A 19,286-nucleotide genomic window follows, 5' to 3' on the forward strand; every position below is an offset into this window, starting at 1 on the left:
CCCAAAAATCCCCTACCTGTCCACTACTGATTACCTCAGTTTACCTCAAAATCTTCCTTCTCTCCTCTATAGATTACCTCAGATTTTACCTCCAAAATATGAATTTTGTCCCTGATAATTACCTAGATGACCCAGCAGGAAAACCCAATGGCTACATTTACCTTACCCCCAAACTGTTCATTCTGGCCCTAAAGATTCAATCAGATTTTTCCTGCAAAATACTTCTTCTTCCTTACAGATGACCTCAAGTTTTCCCCTCAGATTTTTCCCTGTCACTAGTGATTACCTCATTTTCACCTCAATATGTCCATTTACTCCACTAGAGATCATCTCAAGTTTTAGCCCCACAATTTTCCCTTCCCATCCACTACTGACAAACAGCTTTGGTTTTACCTCAATATTTCACTTCCTTCCCCTACAGATTAACTCACATTTTACCCACCAAATTTCCTCTTCCTGTCCACTCCTGGCTACCTCAATTTTACCTCAAAATGTTCATTCTCTCCCCTCGAGTTTTATCCCCAAAACCTTTCCTTCCTGCCCACTACAGATAAGCTTGTTTTTATCCCAACATGTCCATTCTCTCCCTCCCACCGCATTTTTCCCCCAAAACGTTCAATTGGCCCCCTGTAAATTACCTAGATTTTACAACCATAAAAAAAAACTAATGACCACCGGGAGGACCTTTTTTTTTGGGGGGGTCGGACCGCCCCGTGCCCTGAGGGGGCGCGCGGGGGGCGCCTCAGTGCGCACGCGCCTCCCCCCATCGCCCGCCGGCGGCCTGAGGGGGGGGAGCGCGACGGTCCGGCCGCGCTGCGCATGCGCGGCGCCGCTCCGCGCCCTCGCCGGGAAAGCGGCCGAGGAGAAGGGAGGGGAGGGGGGAGCGCAGAGCCCGAGGCGCATGCGCGGAGCGGCGGCGGCGACGCGGGTAGGGAGGGAGGAGAGAGGGAGGGGAAGGGGAGGGGGGAGGGTTTATCGCGCGGCCGATTTTTGGTTAAAATATTCAAAATGGCGGACGGAGGAGCAGCGAGTCAAGATGAGAGTTCGGCGGCGGCGGTGGCGGCGGCGGCAGGTAATCATTACTGCGTTTTACATATTCATATTCATACTCGCGCGCGCGGGGCGCCCCCCCCCCCCCGCCCGCCCGGGGGGACACACACGCCGGGAGGGAGGGGGGAGGCAGCCCCACACCCAAAAGCGTTCGGGGGTGGCTTGGCCGCCACCCGGCCCGCACGCCCACAATAAACCCGCTTTACATATTCATGGAGTGGGGGGGGGGGGGGCTGGGGCCTGGGGAGGCAGATAGACTCGGTTTCCTTAACACTCCCCTCGTTGCCCCCCTTCCCCGCAGCACACCCTCCCCCCACCCCCCCAAGCCGGGGTTTATTTCCCCAGAGCCTGGGCCTTGCAGCGTGGGGTGGGTGGGTGCGGGGAGGGGGGCAGGAGCAGAGCGTGGTTCGGCTTTTTCATTTAAAGCTCCCCCCCTCCCCTCGCAAGGGGCGGGTTCGGCGGGGGGTGACTGCGGGGTGCACGGGCAGAACCCCCCCGAGCCTTTCTCCGGCACCCCCCGAGGGCTGGGCTTGCCCCCCACCCCCGAGGGCCGGGTCCGCTCGCCCCGAGGGCCGGATCTGCCCCGGCGGTGTTTGCCCCGCTCCCCCTTTGCCCCAGGGCACGGCCGTGCCGGTCCTGTCCCTCTCCCCCGCGCTCTCCCTCTCTTCCCTCTCTCTCCTTCTCATTTGAATAATGTCTAATTCGGGGAGGTTTATATTATTGAAATGGCCGCCCGGCTTTCCCCGCCTCTCATGTTTAGTAATTCAGACCTTTAATAACAGCCACTCAGAGCCCAACGCCGTGTTTATATTTTACATTCGCCCCATGTGCTTTTGTGGTTCAATATGATTCTTCTTTCTCGCTCTCTGGCTTTTTTTTTTTAAATTTTCTTGGCAAACCCACAGGGCCCCGAGATCAAACCCAGGCTGTGTGAGGAGAGGAGGGGGAGAGCCAGGCCCCGGCTCCTCTGGCAAGCGCCTAGGCCTCACTCTGCTGCTTGATTTATTTACTAATAACCAAAATGACCCCCCCATCTCCACTCCACCCCTGCCAGCAAAAACAAAACCCTCCTGGGGCTTGAGCAGCATCAGATCTGCTCATAGATTCTCAAACACTCATGTCTTTTAAATAAGGAGCTTATTTTTAATTTATAGCAACTCAAGACTGTAAAGCTGTTCCTTTCATATATGCTTTTCAGAGGCTTGGGCATTTTTGGTCCCTTTGTCCTTGATTCTTTTCCTTAAAGGAGAGTTGCTTCTAATTTACGTTTCCTGGCACTGAGAGGGCTATAGAAGACACACTCAAAATCTAAACAGCTTTCCTTCTCCCTCTGAACACAAACAGAATTGAATACATTGAAGATAATCTTATTCACCTTCTTTTTGCTTAATGTGGATGAGGTCTAACAGTGCACTGTGTCAGATGCTTTTGTCACTGCTTGTATCTTTGACTGTTCTGGGTTGAGGTTTTTTTTTTTTTTCCCTCTCTTTCATTTAGATTTTGCTTTCAAGACAGAAGATACCACTAGGCAGTACAGGGTCTAGAAAGGAAGATAAGTTCTCTGTGATTGTGTCATAAGAACGCCAAGTGAAAATTGAAATTAATCCTCTTAAATTGTCTAGAATAATTCAGTTTTAAACCAGATATTAGTCTACTTAGAAATAAAACAAATGGGCTACTTGATTAGAGGGTGGCAGTAATTTAAAATAGAAAATATTTATGCAGGGATGGGTTTCGAATAAAACTGTGTAGGTTTTCATTAGTGACCATTGTTTTCACCCTGTGGAGAAAAAGGACCAAACAGCAGGGTACTTCAGAGTAGCAGTGCCAGATTAGCATGTAAACATCTTTGAAACACTACTAGGAAGAGTGTTCACGTGCAAGTGCAGATGGCGTATTTCGTACTTTGGTTCTAAATTTAATTTGTCACAAAATACTGCACTGCAGCTAATGAAAAGCATTTTGATTTAAAAAATAACGACTCAGATTATTTATCCTTTTTTCTTCACCCTCGGCAAAGACAGGCCTTGAATACAAGAGGAAAAAAAAAAGCTGTAGAAGCTGTAATGAGACTGTTCAGGTGACTGACTGTTTCACAGACCAACAGCACAAGGCTGGCTGGACAAAAAGCAGTAATATGATTTCATGCCTTAAATAGCATATGTTTTTGCACTCGCTTCACAAGATGTGGTCAAGCCGATGATGTCATTGGCCAGAGGACAAGGTGCAGTTAATTTGATTTATTGACCTGGGGTGAGGTGTAGCACTGAAACCTTCTCATAGGGAAACCATTTATCTGAGGACAATTTCCTTTATAGCAGCAATTTAACCACTGCTGAGACTGTAGATATTTTATCCAGCATGATAAAAATGTACATTGCATCTTGCAAGCAAAATTTCTTTGTCACTGGCGTTTTAGTAATTTTTATAGAATGGCGTACTGGACAGTGGCCTTGTGCAGTCTTATGGGTGAGCTGCGGTTTGTAATGCTGAATTCAGATATTTACATGCCAAAGTATAGATGTGTTTCTCTCAAACACAAGAGCTGCCTGTGTTGCAGCTTAAAATTTTACTGGAATGTGCTGGGGATAGAAATGTGTCTTCACCAGTGAAGCCCGTAGGTAACATGTTAGCATAATGCACCTTTTCCCAAACCTTGGCATCACCTTCACTTGTCAGAAGGTGCCCTGACTGCTGTGTGGGCATTACTGCTCAGTCCTGAGCATTTGTCTGAGTCTCAGACTTCTGTGTTAGTTTGTCACAGGCAGGTGTCAGATTTTAAGCTGCTCCTTGGACCATCTTTGCGTGTGTTTGGTCAGAGAATAAAAGAAACTTTTTTTTCTCTAATGTCTACCTGGCTGTTAAGAGAATGTAGGGTTGTGCTACTGTTACAGTGCTTCCTATTTTTTATCCGGAGAATATACTCTCTTTTGGCTGTCTTTTCTGCTTTTAATGTATTAGAGACAGAAGGAAGTGTCCTGCGAAATAGTTCCACTGCCTGATTACATCTACTCAGTTATTAAGGTGATGCTGCATTTTTTATCTTACCTTTTTTTTTTTCTTCTCTTTTTCAAAACTGACCAAGACTTAACTGTCTGACAGCTGGTTGGAAAACAGGCCAAGCTGTGCCAGTAGCCATGCTGCTGCATGTGAAGCAGACTTGGGAAGGTGTGTGTCAGGATGGTTTTAAAACGGGAGAAACTAGATCTTTCCTCTTGCTTCCCAGAAGGAAGGGGGGAAAATCTAAGCTTCCCACCTTGTTATTTAAATAGGAAAAAAAAAATCTCAGATTTGCTGTCACTATCAATTTCTCCAAGACTAGCCTGCAGCCGTAATTCAAGCAGTAGATGTTAATAGTGGCTCCCTGATGCTGGATGTGGATGTGAATACCTTGTGCATGCTTGTCTTGGAGGTGCCTCGTTTGACGGGATCGGTGAGGTTGCTTTCACCTTGGTCTGTCTGTTAAGCCCAAGGAAGTACCAGCATACTCTGTGTTGGGAGTCCCTTGTGTGTGAAGAACTGCTCTTCCTACTTTGGCTTGATCATAATAATTTATTGCCCAGAAAAATGAGGTTTGGAATACCATTGTCACTGAAATAGTAGTTGTCAGATTTCAAGTGGTAAATTCCACATTTAGAGTAGCACACTTCTGCTGTTTTCTTTATACCTAGATGTGTGAGTTCTGGAGTAAATGTTTTTCCCATGCCCTCCATGATGTTTTTGTTGGGTTGATCTGTCATCCTGTTTCTTGCTGTTAAATAGGGTGCAAGTCTCTCTTAGGCAGGTTTCTTTGCTCTACTGGTTTGGTGCCAAATTAGCAGTAGTTTTTTGTAGCACGCACTGAGTTTTCATTTGCTTTCCTTAAATTTTGACTCCTGTGGAGTTCAAGATTTCAAAACGGGTTGTAGCATCATCTTCTATTCCTGTTAAACTCTTGTTGCCCTCAGGACAATAATCTTGATATTTCTACTTTATACAGCTGACAATTAGGCAGCCCCTGCTCCTTGCACTTACAGCTTTATTATTTTTATCTTGAGAGAATCAGTGACAGTCCTGGCAAATGACTGTCTTTTTTGACATACGTATTTTGAGTCTTGGTGACAAAGCTGTTGTCAAAAGAAGGTGTTGAACAAAATTAAGTATGACTTGAGCGTCCCAAATGTGATGTGCTTGGCTGTGCTTAAGCTGGAATGTGAATGAAAGACTATCTTGTGTTGCTGGATAGACTTACAGTGCTGGCTGTTCACTGCTGCAGAGATTTGCTTCTGTGTTAACAAATCCCCCCCTTTTCCAAATGTGCTTCATTGTTATACAGAGCAAGTTAAGTGTGGGAATTGTTGGGCTAAGTGTAGGAGATAAATTTAAGGGAAGATACTGGTCTCAGGGTGTATTAAATAATTGCTGGCATTTCGCATGAAATGGGTTTACAATAGAAATCTGAAGGAAAAAGAATCTGTAGATGTATTTTCATTTCTGTAGCTCTTTGCATTAAATTTCTTGAATTGTGTGAATAGGCCCTCATGCTGCTTCATGTGCACTTATTTTTCTCTATAGAAAAGGAAATAATTACTTAAGATCTCAGTATTATTCCTTTCCCTAGTTTCTTACTTCACGACTATCTAGGAGATACCTACGTTTGTTAACTGTATTATATATGTGATCTTCATAGTGCATTAGAAAGTCTTTGCAAAAGGAGTTTTTTATGGACTGCTCCTGACTAATTGAATTCGTTTAGGGTTAATAACACAGTTGAGTGATGAAGTGTTGGCTTGGTGTAGAGGATTTACTGGGTTCCAATCCTGAGTTTGTCACCAATTTTGCTTGCTTTGCTGTTCTGGGCTAAATCTGTGCAATGGGAATTGTAGGGCACATTTTCACAGGGGTGTTGCTGGGAGAGAAATTAGCTAATGTTTCCTAGTGTCTCTGAGAGTAAGAGAGCTCTGTTTCTTCTGCTTTTACATGCAATCATCCAGGCTGGTGCCCAGGTCGAACTTTGCCGAGGATGTTTCAGTGCTGGCACTGTTGGCACACTCCTGTCAGCGATGGAGGCCTCCCGTTGTACAGGCACAGATTACTGTCAGTTCTAACTATGGTGTGATGCAGATCTGCTCCAGGGTATGCGGTTCAGTGACAGCTTAAATCAGCCCCAGCCTGTCCTCATCTCCCTGTGTGTTCCTGCCTCCTTCCCTGCACTGGTGCAGATGCTTGCTGGATTCCTTTGCTGAGCTAGTTCAGGGAATTAAATTGGCAGAAAACAAGCCTCGCCAAAAATAATGAATAGGTTTTTTGATGGTTTAGCTCTTTGAACTGGCTTACAGTGAGATTAGACAAATAGCAGTACCAATCAAGGAAGGGAACAAGAAGCACACGTGTTGACCCAAGTCTTCTCATAATTTCATTCTCTCTGATGGCTTTCCTGTTGGCACAAATGGGCACTCATGCTCTCAGCCATGTGATCCTACCATTTACTTGGCACCTGTCCTAGGACCTAACTGCATTCCAGGATGCTCCAAGTTAACTTGCTAACCTGGTGGAAAACTAGCTCCAGATCATTTTACCTCTTTGGTTTGTGAAATTGCCTCCAGAAAGACCTTCAAGTGCAAGGGGGTAGGAAGAGCCATTGAGTGGAAGTGGAGGAAAGGAAAAGAAAGAAGGGAAAGGAAGCTTCCTCCTTTCAAAAGCAGCAGTATTCTGGTTAGCTTCGTTATATAGCTTTACTTTTAGATGGCTACAAACCACTGTGAAACCACAGTTGATTGAGTTGATGAGCTGCACTTGATTTAAAATGGTACTGGCCAAAGGGAAGCAGTGGGAATGTACAGCTGTGGGCACCGTACTAGACCTTCTCTTTTAGCAGTAGGCTGTATATAGATCATGGAAGACAGAGATGGAACTGCACCTAAGTAGAATAGGAGCTTGGAAACCAATAGATGCTGAAAATTTGGTGTGGTTTGTGCTGTCATAGGTATGATTGCATTAATGGTAGCAAGGGCAGAAACTCCAGTAAAAATAGTGGATGAGACTGTTAAGTAGTTCCCATTATTTTAGTGCTGCTTATAGTGAGACACATCTCTGGAAAGGACTGTGGCTTTAAAGGACATATTGACAAAAGTACTTGGGAAATTACAGACACCATTACTTCTGCTAAATTTTGGTCTGACATCCTTGTAAAGCAACCTTAAAAAAGCTCCCACCAAACCCAAGCATAAGTGCTTCAGCCATTTAATATGATCACTCCGAGGCAGATTTATCTTTTCTATAAATTGTAATATTGTGACAAGAAACCTTTTGCTCATCATTGCTTTTATTTTTTTCTTCCCAGAAATCTGATTTGGCTGTATAGAGATGAAGTAGCATATATAGCATGTTTGACACTGTATGACAGGGCATGAAGCTTTGGAAAAGGAAGATATGAACATCTGAGTTCTAAAATAGTAAATACAGTTGAAGACTTAAAAATAAGTGTAGAAAAACCTGTTGAATCAGGCTGGAGGTGTAGCTTGCTTCTTTTTCCTCCTTTTCGTTGAGGGCTGCTAGGAAGTCACCATCTTTTTTGCAGTGAGCTCCTTCGCTGTTTGTTCTCTTTGTCCTTTCGATGATTCAGTTTTATTTGAAAAATACCACGTGACTTAGTAATTTGTGCCTGACCATACCAGTGTGAAGTTGTGGCTTTATACTACTTGGCTGCAGCAGAGGGAGAGGAGTGTACAGTGAATACAGGTAGAAATGATTCACATTTGAATCACTCGTTTCTACATTATTAGTTAATACAGTCTTCTGAATGGGAAATGAGATTCAAGTTTCTTTCAGGAATTCTGTTGGCAAAGATTTGTTTCTAAGTATTCATAATTTTGTTTTTTACCTGCTGATCTTTAGTAGGTTATTGCTTTTATTTGAATTTTCAAATGTAAGTTTAAATAGACACTTGAATTTTTCTAAGGCTGCAGAGAGATGGATGTGCCAGTAAATGCTGCCTCCCCTTCCTACCAGCTCCTCTGGGAGCATTTCCCACCCCATCTTCCGATGCATGTACACACACCTGCATGCACATATGCTTTGGAAAAAGCAACAGAAAGCTTGGGCTGGGGACAGCTTCTTCTAGCCCTGATCGGAGTAGTAGAAGACCTTACTGTTTCTGATTGTTGGTGTTGCTTGTTCCTCTGCACCTGTTAGTAGGTATTTCCATTTGGGTGCTTTTCATTCCATTTCAGTTAAAATCAGCTGAGTTATTAAAGGCTGTGATTTGAATTGCCTAAAGTAGCCCAGATCATTCAGATTGAAACCTATGAGGGATGCTTGGAGTTGCTTTGTCATCACACCTGAGGGTACAGATCATGTTGCCCTTAATCCAATTGAAGAGTGGGCTGCTGCCCAAAAGAAGAGGGAACATAAGCATGGTAAGTATTTGGCCATGACTGTGGACAGCTGTCCCTTTTGATAGAGACTCTGTAAAACTCTGTCCTGGCTTCTTGCAGAAGTGTGTTGGGATTGTACGCAGAGATGGGAGGTAGGAGTGCAGAGGGAACAGTATCTTTCCACTTGTAACATTTGTTTCTGAATGAAGGTATCTGTTGGCAGTGTTGGAAATGTGTGGCCCTTTTAAGGTATTACTGACTTTGCAATGATACTTTCCTGTTTTTAATGAATTTATGTTGATCTGAACTACACAATTTAAATTGTTTTATTTCCAGTATCCCAAGTGAAGCATGCAACTTAAAAGTAATTTCCCTTAAATGGATTTTATAATAAGAACATCTTTACCTGATGTTCCATTTCAGTCCCGTTACAGATATTTTAGCCAGCTTATGGCAGCAAAGGTAGCTAAACTTGGGAGTTCAGAAGTATCTTTTGGAACAATGGAGAACTTCTTCCTATTTAGTCTGAGGTTTAGTAGTTTCTGACTTCAAATCAGTCACACATCCCAACTTGAATCTCTTCATCACTAACCTTAATTCAGTTCCTGGTTTCCTGCCGGGATGGCTTTGCTTTGGTTGGATGGGTGTGCCAAGGTAAGGAAGAGAAGACATCAGCTGCCAGGCTCCACTGCTACCTGTGAACCCTGGGCTACTGCTGCCCTAGGCAAGCATGGCCCAGTAGCCGTGGTTGTAAGACAGGCTTCTAGTAAAAGTTCTCATGTGAGAACACATCAGGTGGAAGAATGTAAACTAGAAACCTGATTGTTTTCTTGATTAGTTTTACTCAGTTTTGCAGAAGGTGATTCTCCTAAAGTTGCATAAATTTTTCATGTATCTGTTCACCCTTTTTCTTTTTTCAGCTTGTGCAGGGAGTTACAAAGAAGGGCTAAGCATGTTGTTCTTCACCTCTGTCTCAGTCATGTGCTGGCCTGCAACTTGGCATTTGGGAGTGTAATCAAAGGAGCTATCCCTGTGTTTGTCCTGTTTTTATAGTCTTTCATAGTTGCCTGTTGTCAGAGGAGAGTCAGGTAGATAGATCTCTGGTCAGAGCCAGGATGGTGATTTTAGTTCTCTTCCAAGCAAAAAGAAAATACCTTCCCATTTATTTCCCAGTGCATCCTAAGTTTTGTACCTGACTTCTTTCCTAAAATTTTCAGGAGCACCGGAAAAGAGTTTAAGCAAGATGATGTTCCCTGTCTGCTCTGCACATTTTCAGCTCTGGGGAACAAGTGTGAGGTTGCTCCAAGGGCTTTCCTAATAATTTTTGATTCCCTACCAGGGAGTTGGAGAACTGGCAGCTCCTTTTGCTCTCAAAGTTTGTGCATATAAGAGGGCGTGTGTTAAAAATTCAGTGCCTCTGTTACTACTTCATGTAAGAAAGAGATCCACGACTGAGCAGATCCTTAAGACAAGTTGAGGGTCTTGAGTATGAGAATTATCCTACAGACAGGGACTGCAGAAATCTGTAGATCTTGATTTTTTTTTATTTCCAGACTATTCCTTTACTCATTACACTGGGAGATAGTGACATTGTAAAGAATATCTCCTGTCAGTTCTAAGAAATTAAAATGCTGTGTTTTATCATTTTGTTATTCAATTTGTTTTGGAACCCAGTTGCATCTTACATGGTTCAGTTCAGTGGTGCATAAGGGACTGGTTCTAAATATACTAAGGTGTGAATAAAGGCCCGTGCCTCAAAACTTGCTGAGATCATGCTTCAGCCATGCCTGGTTAGAAAAAAAATACTTCATTAATATCATTCTCAGCACAGTTAAAATTGAAAATGAATCTAGGCACATGTTGTAACCCATTTTAATGGTATCTATATGAAACATAACTGTTTCTAAACTACCAGCTAAATTAAGTGTATATAGCATTGTATTTAAGTGCTTTTACGCTCAAGTTTCCTGTAATTGTGGATGATGGAGTCCCAACAGTGGAAAGAATTTGCTATATGGAAGTTTGAATAAAGGAGTTATAATAGTTGTTTGGCATCTTAAATCCCCTAGCCTTTCTCAACTTGATTTGCCAGGGGAGAGAGGAGGGTCAGGTGGTGTTTCTTTGTGTTATGCTGTCTCTAGTTAGGTTTGCAAGTGGTTTGGGCTTCTTTACAGATCATAGGAGAACTTTTAATTGTTTAGTTATTCTGTAATAATAGTGATACATGATAATAGTGACACAAGAAAAAATACCATGTGCAGAGGTGGGCCAGCACCTACATCTTTGCATTCCCCTATCTAATATTAACATAAATAGAGTTAGACTTAACAGAAGGACTGTTGGGGAAGACCTAATTTTACAAGTTCATTTCAAAGTCATACAAAAAGCTTTGTGAAGTCTTGATAATCCATAATTTTCTGTGTGCACTCAGAGAAGACACGTTAGTTGCTTAAGGGATCAATTAATCTGTCAATCTTTCAATCAGCAAAATCAGCTGCAGACACGGTGGGGTTTTATATTACTTATTAAGTAGTGATTTCATATTGTGTAAGATCTGGAAATGCAGTGTGTACTAATGAGGAAGGGAATGTCATTGCCATTTGTCATGTGTTTATATCACAGATAGGTTTGTGAGTTGTATAATACGGACACTTAAGTTTATATTCAGTTGCAGAGAAGAGGGTTCTGCATTTGTGATGTACCTTGCTTGAGGTTTTATCAACTTCCTTAGTTTTCTGCATTTGTGGCCGTTGTTTTAACTGAATTTGTTGTATTAAGATGTATGGTTGGAATCACAGTTGTATTCACCGAAGGCAGCATCTGTTCCGAAGACTTTTAAAAATCTATGAAAGACTGTTCATTTCTGTGGGAGGGAGTACATTGGCACATTCCATGATTTCCTTAGAATGTGTTGTCAACTCTAATTTTCCCAAGTACACTTCATATTGTGGAACATGAGTTAAACTTGGGATTTGTTGTGGTGTCATCATTCAAGCAGTAGTCATCATTCTTGGTGGTGTGAGGTAATATTAAGAGAACACTGAGGACAGAGGCATATGGGATACAGCTGTCTACTAATCCTCAGTATCTGAAACTCCTGATTTTATTTGTATTCTCATTGTCCAGTGCTCATTTGTTGAGACAGTCCTTATAAAGAGGCTGGAGAGAGCAGGTTGCTGCAGTAATTCTGGCCTTTCTTTTTGGGGTAATCAGTGTGCTTGGTACCAGTAAAGAAACTGTCCTACAAAGGCTCCAAGCCGGTGTGGAAATGCGCTGTTCATTGGTAACTAGGGCAGTTTTGTTTTCTTAGAAGCTGAGAAAACCCCCATCAGTGTGTACTGAAACTGTTTAGACACACTAATTGCATGTACTTATGTGTAAGTGTTCTTTGGCCTGGTGATAATTTATAGATTGCTCTTTAAGAACCATTGAGGTAGCAAATGAGTACACTTTACTATATAGTGTGGTCTATTTGTTAAAATTTGTTTTGAAACAGTTTCTTTTGGGCTAATCAACCGTAAGGTTGAACTGTGAAACACTATCTGCAGTTACTGACCTGCAGCTCTTGACTTTTGTATTCAGCATTAATTTGAAGAAGTTAATTTTCAGATGTGCTTTCCTTCTTGTGCCTTTTTAATACTGATTTATTCCTACAGATATTTCAGCTTGCAACATCAAATGGAGCACTTGCACATTTTATATGTAAGTGCTACTCAAAAACATAATTGTGACCCGATAAATTGGCAACCGCTTCTTTTTAGTTTTTGGAGCTTTTATATTTGCGAATGAGGAGGAGCTGGAAATAGCAGATCTGCCTCATGTGAAACAGGACTGCTCAGAAGAAAAGGGTTGAGGTTTTTTATTTACAAGGAAGCTGTTGTGGGAGCCCTGCAGATTTGAAGCTCTGTGTTTAGTCAGTGCGTGAAAAACTGCGACTGGGGTTTGAAGGCGCTGCTGGTGCACTCCTTAAACAAAGGGAACCATGGGCTCCAAAGGTGGAATATGTTCTTTATCAGTTAGTTCTGCTGCTGTGTGACAGTTCCAGTTTGACTATCTCTGGCTTTTTGAAATAATAAATGGAAAATGTTTACTGGAGGATTTTTGATTCTTTTTTTCCCTCTGTTTTTATGTCTAAAAAGAGTTGTGCTGTATACGACTACAGTCATATGCATAGGAGAGGAAAACACAAGAAGAACCAGTGCTCTAGAAAAATTGAGGAACACTGGAAGAAAACCATGGTTTTTTCAATTAGACTCTTTTTATCATGTATATCAGACCTCTTTATATGTGCCACTGTATTAAAAAAGTCTCACACCAGGTGAACAAAACAAGAGGTATAGAAAAAGCAGTCGGCTTGCAGTAATATCTTATTTCCTGTGTTGTTGACTGGATTTTTGTTCAAATAAGAACATTTATTTTTGTGGCAGCACGGGTACTCCTTGATTCTGCAGTGAAGGCAGTATTCTGTGCTTGATACTAGCTAGTTGCCATGGCAACAATTATGATGTCATGAATTCAGTACAGTGACTTCACTGCAGTGTTTTTTATCTCTATTCTCAGTTTTCTTCAGATCTTTCTAGCAAACCAAAAAGCACCTACATGTCATAGTGGGACTTGTTTATAATGTGATTCAGCCCAAAAAGTTTGCTGATAGGCAGGAAGAGGAAGAGGAGAATTTTTTAATCATTCCAATGTGGTTTTCGTGTCAGAGAAATGTATTTTTAAAACTGAAAACGTGAGAGTAGCAGTGTTCTGTTATGTCTCTTCTACCAGAATTACTTGTTCAATCCTGGCCTGCCTTTTTTATTCCTGTATTCTATAGAAACAGGTGAAATGTTTTCTTAGTCTCTTTTCATGGGTTTGTTGACCAGCAAATTGTAGCTGGAAACTTCCTGCCCATCAGCTTTTGGAAATGGTCAGCTGCTTTCAGCCTTCTGAGCACTTCCATTTATCACCAGGTTGTGTACCTCCATTTCACAGGTAGCAGAACTAGCTGTTGAGCAGGTATTCTGTCCTCTATTGCTTTCTGATAGTCAAAGAGAAGTATTTAGCATTTTTTCCTATTTCTGAAAATGATACAATTTCCAAATTTAGCTCCACTAAAAATGCCAGTAAAAACACTGAGTTTGACTGGCCTGCATTTCTTTTGTTGACATAACTGTGTGTCTGTTTAGAGCTGGCTTATTGGCTTAACTCAAAGGTTGCCTGAGACTTTTGGGCCATCTGACTTTACATTATCAGTGAATAATGCATAGTGTGTTAAAGTGGTATGCCAGGTATTTTTTGTATGGGTTGTTTTCCCCCCTTGGTATGTAAAAAGTTCTTCACCTTTGGCTTAGTTTGACAAAGATAGTTTCTTCCTATAGATGAGGCCTCACTATGTTGTAAGTGTCCTGGAAAGCCTTTCTTGTAACTGGAGAAAATGTGGGATGTGCTGATTTCTTCCCATGGCTTCTTGCTGTAGCGCTAATTTGCATTAAATTATATTGAGCATAAACGTGTTAAGCCAAGGTTAGAATCAAATGGCCTTTTCACATTTTTCTTCCTCTGAAGAAAGATGAGGATTTGAAAAGCACCCAATAGGAAGGATTCTTCCACTGGGAGGGTGACATGGACAATGTATAAGGGAGATGAAAAGCATAATGAGAAAAACAAAGTTACAGCTGTTTTTCTGTAGAAGAAGAGAAATAGTACCTTGTGTAGCCTGTCATTTGTGATAAACATATCATGGGAGTTGAGTTGTGACATGCTGCAGCTGCAGTTAAGAATATGTGATTGAGATGTTTTTGTTAACGAGCTACTGACAGAGCAAACTGCAAAGTAGTGTCACAGGTACTGTTGTTCTCACGCCTCGATGCAGAGGTCTTGTACTTGAAGATTTGCTGGTTTTTGTTGCTAACAGCTGTGCTTAGTAGCTTTTCTTTAATCAGCATAAATGTGCTGGTGATGGGGTATCTTGTGTTAAAGTCTCTAAATGCTTTTTAAAAAGTATTATCTTGTTATAATATCTGTGAGCATGGAGGGGTTTGTTTACATAGAGAATGTGCCATGATTTGATTTGTTGAAGTTTTTTGTCTTTTGACTCCTTAGTCTAACCCTTTCTCATTTAGGTATTGGAGTTTTTTTCGGTTGTTTCTTTCTGTTAATTTCTTTTCTTAACATGTATGTTTTCAAGATGTGATTGGACATGAAACTAGAGAATCTTTTCTAGGCTTTCCTTCCCACAAAAGGTTGGACCAGGTGATTTCTTGACGTTCCTTCCAAGCTGGGCTAGTCTAGGATTGTAGGATTGAACTGCTGGAAGGAAGAACATCTTTCTTTATGGCAAACTGACATAACTATGTGCGAAAACATCTCTAACTCAAAACTAACTTTTTAGTCATGAGATGGAGATGAGATCATTCAGTTGTCAGCAGCATTTGCATGAATGAATGTTGCATTTAGAAATAGTATTATGGCAGTTAATACCAGACTGAGTATATATGGAATTTAAAGCTCTGGACTGTTGGCAATAGCAGTTTCTCTGAAGGGAAGTGTGAGGGCAAGGGAAGTGTGAAACTTTTTGGAGTACTTGGGAAAAGTGATCACATCTACAGTGCTTCACTATGTGAAAATGAAAGGAAACTTGGAATGGAAAAAGCAAAACCAAGGTTTACTGCATGAATTCCCTGTTCTGTTTTGTGAATGGATGGGCACATGGCCTGTCCATTCTAGGTGGAGCAGAAGGGAGCCCACTGCATTTTCTCAAACTCAGCATTTGAGAGACTGGGATGATGATGTGATGGGGAATGACAACAAGAAAACATCCACCCCACCATTATCTTTTAGAATTATTAAATGTAACAATGTAAACTTACAGTGCTCTCTTTTATTCCACTCCAAATGCTTCTATGAGAACCAGTTATATTCTTGCCCACTGGGACTCAGAAAATAAATAAGCAAATTGGAACTGCCTCAGTTAGTGCTCTGCTTCTACTTAAACATACAACATAAACCCGGTGTAAAGCATTGGCTCCAATTTCACATCACAGGCTTTTACATGTTCTGTTTATACAGGGATGCTGAAACCGACCTTTTCAGTTATTACCAGTACTGCTAGTGCATGGAAAAATGGCAATGTTTCTGAAAGTATGGGAAAGTATTTGTCTTGCATTTCAGGATACAGTGACAGATAGTGACTTGCGTTTGTGTTTAATCAGTCTCTAACATTTTTAGTTCGGCACTTTTTTGGTTGCAGCTTTGACGACCTTTCCTCCAGGTCAGTGAGGAGGAAAGCTTTCCTCGGTTTCAAGAGGGTTTCAGTGAAAAGCGTTAAAATGCTTGGATGGATCATCTTCTTCATAGCCAATAGCCAAATTCAGTTCAGAGTTGGAGTGTGAAAGATTAATCAGCTGAAGAAGGTGCAGACTTGAAGGGCTGCTTGCTGCTGTAAATAAGTTAGGGGGCTGGAAGTGCCAGAAAGGTCTTGCAGGGGCAGTACCTGGTGAAAAGCTGAGCTTCTAAACTTTCTCCTGCTCAGGGGTCCCTTGTGACCTATTCAGCTGTCCATGGATTCATCTGTCATCTTTCTGGATATCAGGTGACCTAACCCACCAATTCTTTGCTGCTTGCAGTCTCCTGGGGAAGGCTGTGAACAGCATCACAGGTAGATGTGTCCTGTCTTCTAACGAAAACTCTGTCCTCTTTAGAGTATGGGTTTTTATTGAGTTCATAAATTGCTGCATCTCTTTCAAAGACTTATGTAGAACATTCTACATATCACCTTCAAAGCTGGTTTGAAATTTATTGTTTTGAAAGCATTTGGGATAATCTTCATCAGTACAGGGGGCTGGTCTTTGCAAGCATTTGTTAAAATCATTATAGGTGAGCTTTGAATTAAAAATTCATGTTAATTGGGAGTGACGTGGAAACCTCCATGACAAATTTGTAAATGGAGATGGGTGCTTCCCCCCACAGCCAGGTCTGTGACTGGGAGTGCAGTGGGATGGGGTTGAGACATGGTTATCTTGGCCTCAGCAGGCTGCCTGGTTCCCTTTTGCTGCAGCTCTGATTCAGATTACCCAGCAGTCCCCGTGCTTTGCTATGATCAAACGATACAGCCCTCATGGAAAAATGTGCTACTCAAAGCTCTGTGTGGCTCCTGTAGCCAACTTGATCTATACAATGGGAAATAGGAAAGCCTTCTTTATCTGATTAAACAGCCGACTTTGGCATGAAATCTCCTTTTTAAAATCAACTTGCTGGAAGTGCTATGACAATAAAAATGCCCTTTTTTTTCCCTCTTGTTGTGAAAGCAAAAAAATTGACTGACGCTTCCTCATTTTATGTATTATTGCCAGAGCGTTCCCTGACATTCTTTGAGTTTAATCATCAGATGTGATACCCTGGTTGTACTTAAGCACAAAACTTTTCAGTGCTCTATTAACTGCCAGTATCTGTGCTACATGAGGGTTTCTTCACAGTGACCTCAACTATTGTTTCTTCTTGCTTGCTATATTGGTGTTAGATGGATCAATAATAAAATTAATTATGTCTCAACAGTAATCATTAAATTAGAGACATCAATTCAAATGTAAATGGTGTCAGGATGAACACGTTTTGAGTCCTGAATGTCTCTTTAAAACAAATGTAAATGTTGGGAGATAACTTTTAACACACGAATTACATTTTAGATGTAAAATATATACATAGTTAACAAGAAAAAGTTTCATAAAGTGGACTGTTTATGTAAGAAAAAAAGGGACAAGTTAGTTGTGTATCTTGTTTTTTTAGAGAGCTCCATCAATGTGTGTATCTAATTTGAACCTACTGAGTCTTGCCTGCTGAAGCTCCCTCTTGCTATCAATGTAGCTGATGATTCAGATGCTCAAGTTGATCTTTAGTTCCAAATAGGCATGAAACAGTGCTCCTTGTGTATCCAGATCACCTGCATAATAAGTATTCATGAACTTTCAAAGATTAGCCTGGTTCTGGTCTGGTTTCTAGTTTTGGTTCCTCCAGATAATTTTCATTACTGGGGACTCAGGAAAGGTGATATTGTTTAGACACTTTTCTTTTTAATGTCTCGCTTAAGATTCTCTCCTTGCTTACCAAATACACACCTTCTTACTTTTCTGCAGTGGTAAAGATGTGGGGGAAAGGGAGAGGAAATACAAAGGCAGAGAAATAAGCCTTTGGAAATGGTTTGGAGGAAGATATAAGAGGAAGAGAACAGCTCTGTAGGAAAAGAATACTCTGCATATTCTTTATAAATAATGCATCATGTGGGTGAGCTTCATGTCTGCATCTGTGGTGTAGCAAATAGAGATGCTTGCCTGGTTGTAAATGCCAAGTGTTGTTGGAGTAAATGAGAGAAAAGTCGCAAACTGTGAAGGAGAAGTCTTAGGATCAGTGAACTTTTTCTTTTGTTATTCAGTTATCTATTAGTACCTGCAATTAAAAAAGAGCGATTGGAGTAAGAGCAGTGCTCAAGTCATGCAACCTCAAGATTTTAAGCAGAGATTGGCATTTTATCTGGCTCCCGAGATTTGTGGAGTTTGCATTGGCTTCTGCTTCTCAGATAGCATTAATTCGGTAGGGGAAAAAAAAGATGTTTACAATAAACACAGCCTTTCATATAGTGTTTGTGAGCACTAGCATTAATTCTAGGCACAATTAATTATAGGATAAGGATAATAAACAAAGTTAATGATAAATAAGGTTGGTATCTAGTCAGGCTGGAGAAGAATTTCATTGAGATGTTATCTTGATAGAAGCAGTTGTCCACAGCTCTTACCACATAGAGGGCAGCATTCTTTGGGCTCTGAGGGGATCACAAGGCTCCATGTGGGATTTCTAGGGATGATTTCAGTTTTGAGAACATGTAAAGCATATGTGGGACATACCTCTTCCAAGCTGAAGGAATTTACCATCATGTTTTACTAAACACACATACATTATAATAGTTTTGTTCTTTGACCCAGAATTAAATTAAAATCTAGAGACTATACAACTCAACTGGTTGTGCTCTGTTGGTGGGTTTGTATTTTAATTTGGGCAGTGTCTACAATGGGAAGAAGACATACAGACTTCTTAGGAAGAACATGGATGTTTGATATTTCCTGTTCCAGAACCTTTGCTTGAGAAGCTGCATTGGATTTATTTCCCTTTTAGATTTATAAAAGCTATCCTGAACACTCAGCTGTTTAAATACTGGTGTGATGTGCCACTGCAGAGGCGTTTTACTTTCATATTGCTTTCATTCAATAAGATGCGCATTTTTTCTGTATAAATGAACTCATATTCAGTAGTGCAATTGATGAATTCTCCTCCTCTTTTTTTCCTGCTGTAACACTGGCAAACAGTTCAGTTCATCCAGGTGGCAGTGCTTTTAGTTGTGTGATCAGAATTTTCTAATGAGGGGAGGAAACAGTAAGAGCTGGTTTGAAATCACTTTTCAAGGTCCAAAAAGAAAAAAGAAAGCAAAGCCATCTTAAAATTAACAGCTGGAGTATTATTCTTTATGGCCTTTCAGAAGGGAAAGAATAGAGGTTGGGTTTTTTTTTGGCTCATATAAGTGCAACCTTACACAGTTTTCCTCTCATTTTTCTCTCATGTTCACCCCTCATCTTTATCCTAGAAATGTAATTCCTCTTCTGATGTCTTTCCTCTGAGGTTTGTCCTCTGTGACGCAGACTTAGTTCAGTTGACACAATCTCTGATTCTGTTCAGTTCTCCTCTTTTTTTCCCCATCATGTCTCACGTTATTTTTGGTCAATTAATTTTAATGACCTTTTTAGAGAAATTCTTTCTTTTATTTCAGGGTGTTTTTTTTTCTGAAGCCCAAGTAAATTGAAAGCAAAAATAAAGCCATTCCAAGCGGTTTCAGGGTGCTTAGGACAG

At 41.2% G+C, this 19,286-nt stretch overlaps 1 protein-coding gene across 11 annotated transcripts in view; it reads left to right on the plus strand.

The window, feature by feature from the left end:
* The first annotated feature begins 961 nt into the window (after positions 1-961).
* The window catches only part of POU2F1 (POU class 2 homeobox 1), a 113,263-nt gene continuing 94,938 nt past the window's right edge, over positions 962-19,286 (plus strand). For 10 of the 11 annotated variants that reach the window (XR_005956196.1, XR_005956197.1, XM_041480189.1 and 7 more), the window contains exon 1: positions 962-1,072. Coding sequence is in view for 8 of the 11 variants with exons in the window: in XM_041480189.1 (XP_041336123.1) it covers positions 1,009-1,072 (64 nt within the window). In the remaining 3 variants the exon portion in view is untranslated. Of the gene's footprint in view, positions 1,073-6,023; positions 6,166-19,286 lie in introns of all 11 variants that reach the window. The other variant, XM_041480186.1, reaches the window with a different exon arrangement.

Source organism: Pyrgilauda ruficollis, unplaced genomic scaffold (assembly GCF_017590135.1).
Source record: "Pyrgilauda ruficollis isolate IOZ18807 unplaced genomic scaffold, ASM1759013v1 scaffold50, whole genome shotgun sequence".
Taxonomy (NCBI): Eukaryota; Metazoa; Chordata; class Aves; order Passeriformes; family Passeridae; genus Pyrgilauda; species Pyrgilauda ruficollis.